General features: G+C 44.2%; 1 protein-coding gene across 1 annotated transcript; it reads left to right on the forward strand.

Annotated features, from left to right (window-relative positions):
- Window positions 1–561: 561 nt before the first annotated feature.
- On the forward strand, window positions 562–4,631 carry RDH14 (retinol dehydrogenase 14). The gene is made up of 2 exons (XM_072333242.1): window positions 562–952; window positions 3,077–4,631. Exons 1-2 carry the CDS (start codon window positions 590–592, stop codon window positions 3,692–3,694), a joined length of 981 nt encoding a protein of 326 aa, XP_072189343.1. The 5' UTR covers window positions 562–589; the 3' UTR covers window positions 3,695–4,631.
- Window positions 4,632–4,886: the final 255 nt, after the last annotated feature.

A 4,886-nucleotide genomic window follows, 5' to 3' on the forward strand; every position in this document is an offset into this window, starting at 1 on the left:
TCTGAGTGGCATGGTCTAGAGCAGTCACAGGCATGGATTGATGGTTGTTCTAGATGATCTTACCAGTCTTTCCAATCTTGATGTTTCTATAATTCTATTATTATTCCTGGTGTGAAACCTGCTAGTATTAGACAAGGAAATAACCTCTTTCCCTGGAATGCCATGCAAACAAAGGGGAATTCTTATTTAAAAAGGTAAGGAGCTTTACTATGGGCATTAAAAATTTGGGGTGAAGACCATTTGGGGGCTGCACAAATTGTATGATGGGCTGTTTAGGGCAAGGGACAAGAGGGAAAAGGCAGGGAACCGTGCAGTTGCTGTGCCCAGTTTTGGGCTCCGACTGCATTTAGGTGGGAGAGCACTATCTGGGCTTGTAGCTTGGGTTAGGACCCTGCCCTGCGTGGAGCGAGGGCTGCACTCCGTGGCCCTCCTGCCTCGGGACCCCGCTATTCGTTTCCAGGCCGCTTGGCGCCGCAGCGAGCTGCTCCAGACTACACTCCCCACAATGCGGCGCGGCGGGCGCAGCCTCACGCAGCTCCGGGCTCAGCCGTGCGCCCGCGCCTGACGGAGCGCCGCTCGGCCCGCTGCCATGGCTCCAGCGGCGCTGACGGCGGCGCTGCTGGGCGGGGGTCTGCTCCTAGCCGCCTGGCGCTGGTTGCGGGCCGCGGCCCGCCGCGGAGCAGGAACCGGGGCCTCCATGCGGGGCAAGACGGTGATTATCACCGGGGCCAACAGCGGGCTGGGCCGGGCGGCGGCCACCGAGCTGCTGAGGATGAAGGCCCGCGTCATTATGGGGTGCCGCGACCGCGCGCGGGCCGAGCGGGCGGCCCGCGAGATCCGAGCCGAGCTGGGCGAGCGGGAGGCGGCCGAGGGCGGCGGCGAGCTGGTGGTCCGAGAGCTGGACCTGGCGTCGCTGCGCTCCGTGCGCGCCTTCTGCCACCGCGTCCTACAGGTACGGCCCAGCCCGCGGCCTGTGCCGGGCCTTCCGCACCGTGCGGGCCTCCCGCCTGGCGCCGGGCACCTTTCTCCTGCCGGCACCCGGGTTGGGGTGGTGCGAGGTGTGGCTGGTTTGTAAAATGGGTGTAACATTCTATTTTATTTATTTATTTATTTATTTTGCACTGAAACAACCTGTGTGTGACGTTTTCAGTTGGTCGTAACGCTCAGCCTTGTTCTCACAGCTTACTGCTCTTGAGTGAGCAACTTAGAACTGTGTCCGTGCTGCTGCCTCCTCCTCAGATTCTCTCTCTCGGCAGTACCCAAGTCTAGTAGATGGATAGTCTTGAATAATGACAGTTCTGCAGATGGCCTGGAAGGCTGAGCTTGAGGTCAATCGATTCTGCTCCTTATAAAGTCCTTATAAAGAGTTGGAATGGACCTTTAAAGGCCATCTAGTCCAAACCCCCTGCAATGAGCAGGGACACTACAGCTCCATCAGTGCTCAGAGCCCTGTCCAGCCTGACCTTGAGTGCTTCCAGAGATGGGGCATCCATCACCTCTGGGCAACTTTTGCTAATGCCTCACCATCATAATGGTAAAAAACTTCTTCATTATATCCAATGTAAATGTTCACTTTTTTAGTTTGAAACCATTTCCTATCAATGGCAGTATGTATAGAAGAGTTCAGTTGAGAGCCTTCACTAGATACATTCCACTCCATGAAAGGCTTTGGCTGAGACACTCATTTGACAGCATCTGGCTGTGCACACCATGAGATGCAAAGCCATAGGAAACCAGGCTTAGTGAGTTGTACAGCCTGGAGAACTGCTTGTTAAGTACTTGAAAGACGTCCAGATGCTGTTGTGATAAATAAAAATTGAGAGGGACAATGTTGCATTGACTTTAAAGTAGCTTTTGTAAATTTAATAATCTGAAAAAGCCAAGTTCTGTACTGGAGCGCTGTAATCTTTCCTTCGTACATTTGAATCCAGTGATAAGGTCTGTCTAATCTTGCTTCACTGGGAAAATATGCATGTACACAAAATGATACAAAATACTAGAAAAGAAACACACTGCCTAACCATTTTATATTTGCTACATAGAACCATGAAATGAGCTTCAGATTATATCACAAGTGGAACTTCTTGAAGTGTTAATTCTTGTGAAATAAATTATCTCGTCAGATGCTACAAAAGGCTAATGGAACAGTGTTTTATAAAACAAAGCAACGCTAGTTAGAAGATCTGCAGTAAGTCAGAATTTTAGTTCTATCCTTGCTTAGTGCTAGAAACAATTATGTGCCTTTGAGTGAATTGAGTTTGATGCTCTTTGGTAATGCCTCAGGAATTGTGGGAAACAGCCTTGCAGAAATCAAAGGCTGACGTGCCTGTTGTACGTGATCAGGTGCCAGCATCACTAAACTGAATGACAAGTGCAAAATTGGATTTTCCAATCTGAGCATCTTTGCAGGTAATGGCAGTTGAATAAAAATAAACAGTACCAAATTCATCTTCACGTTCTCTGTTTTTATGATCAGTGTGACCCAAACTGATCTTTGTCTGCTGGCTCCACGTTGTTTGTAAAGAACTGGCAGTAAAGGACACGCATCATGCTTTTTCTGTTAAGTAAGTGCATTTGCTTCTGAGTCATGCAAGCATGAATTCCTGCAGTACCTTCACATTCTTGTCAGACATAGGTGAAAGCACTGAACTCGGAGTTCAGGTACTGTTCGGGTATTAAGGTACCTTGCCCATGTCTGAGGTTTGTCAGAAACTATTATCATGCATTAATGCATGTGCTTTTGCAAGTGTAATAAACAGGTTACTTTTTAGAGGAAAACAAGTGTGTCACAAAGATAAATTATCGGCCTGGAGTAACAGGTGATTGTGTTGTCTGTATACATTAGAAGTAAATACAGACTGCAATGTACTGGAAGTCTGCTGGAGTTAAATATATAGTGGTAGTTTAATTTTTTTTCAGTAGTGCTTTAGAAACTGTTGGAAAGTTACCATTTAGAAAACTGGAAGTGAAATTATTTTGCTCTAACAGTGTATTATGAGAAGTATTAAGCATAATAGCATGTTCTGCGTGACAGATTATTATAAAACTAAATTATTTTTTTCTTTCCTATTTAAAGGAAGAGCCAAGGCTGGATGTTCTGATAAATAATGCAGGGATATTCCAGTGTCCATACATGAAGACAGAGGATGGCTTTGAGATGCAATTTGGTGTAAACCACTTGGGTCACTTCTTGCTCACCAACCTTCTTCTGGGCCTCCTTAAAAATTCTGCTCCGAGCAGGATTGTGGTAGTATCCTCAAAGCTTTACAAGTACGGAGAAATCAACTTTGAAGACTTGAACAGTGACATAAGTTACAATAAAAGCTTTTGTTACAGCCGGAGTAAACTGGCTAACATACTGTTTGCAAGGGAGCTAGCCCGTCGTTTGGAAGGGACGGGAGTCACTGTTAATTCACTTCATCCAGGTATTGTCAGAACAAATTTAGGGAGACATGTGAATATTCCTTTATTGGCAAAACCCCTGTTCAATTTGGTGTCATGGGCTTTCTTCAAAACACCTCTGGAAGGAGCCCAGACTTCTATTTATTTGGCCTCTTCTCCTGATGTTGAAGGTGTGTCTGGGAAATATTTTGGGGACTGCAAAGAGGAGGAACTTCTGCCCAAAGCCATGGATGACTTGGTTGCGAGAAAGCTGTGGGATATAAGTGAAGTGATGGTTGGATTATTGAAATAAGTGCCAGTGGGATTATCTGATAAGAAAAATGCAGATAACTATGCAATACATATTTGGAACTGTAATTCTCACCTGAGATGCTGTGAGAACACAGTTTAACACTTATGAACGTTTGATAGAGGTGTGATTTATGCTGGAATTCTGCTTTAAAATAATCTTTATTTAATAAGGACAAACATTCAAGAAGAACCTGAAATAAGAGTTTGAGAGTGTGAATGTAACTTCTGACTAAATCTGTTCAGAAAGTCGTGTTCTGAAATAAAAATAAAACAAAACTGTGTTTTGTGGTAAACATTGCCTATTTGTCATGTTCTGCTACTTCTAATCATGCTGGACAACATACAGTGTTGATGGTGAAATGCTTTTCCTGTGAAATGGTATTAAAAATAGAACCCAATACTAAGATCTGTCTTTTTGAGCCATCATGGTGAAATCTGGAGCAGTTTTATTGGTATCTCATACTGTAATGATCAAGCCTCATGAGTGCCATTCAAAGACTTGTGCACTGAATGCTTCCATGAACAGAACTGTTGAGCTCTATACAGTTTAGCTATGAAGTACGAAGTTGACTTTTTGAGTTTAATGTAACTGCTGTTCAATGAATACATGCACTTTGTTGTGCAAGCTGTATTCCTGTTTCCACATACGCTGAACTTGTTGTTTCTAGACATGCAGATGCCTTGGGTTTCATTAAAAATGTAGCTGACGTGTCTTGTTTCAGTAGGACTTTGCATGAGTTGTGCCCATGCAAAGTTTACAAGGCTTCAATCAGATTAGACTGAAGAGAATATGCTCCTTCGTACGTTTGGATTGACTGCACCTTTAACATAGTAGTGAGATTGGGTAAGTCTGACTGATACAGCTTAATGAATACTCTTCAATAAAAATCTTTAAAAAACACCTTAGCATTCATTCTTTTATTGTGGAAGATACAGCCAGTAGTCTGTACACACCAGCCACATTTAAAAGGTAGAAGATTCACCTGTTTTACTTTAGGGAGTCTTTGCCACACAGAGGTAGAAATAAAATTCCTCTATGTATCCAACTAAATAGATGTTACATGAAGCTGTACAGGTTTTTGTTTTGTTTTTCTTCTTGTAATTAATGGGTTCATATTTGGCATTTCCTTTTTGGGATGATTCTGTCCAAGGTCTTCTGGCTTTTGGGGGCTAAGAGCATCTGAAAGCATGAA

Source organism: Excalfactoria chinensis, chromosome 3 (assembly GCF_039878825.1).
Source record: "Excalfactoria chinensis isolate bCotChi1 chromosome 3, bCotChi1.hap2, whole genome shotgun sequence".
NCBI lineage: Eukaryota > Metazoa > Chordata > Aves > Galliformes > Phasianidae > Excalfactoria > Excalfactoria chinensis.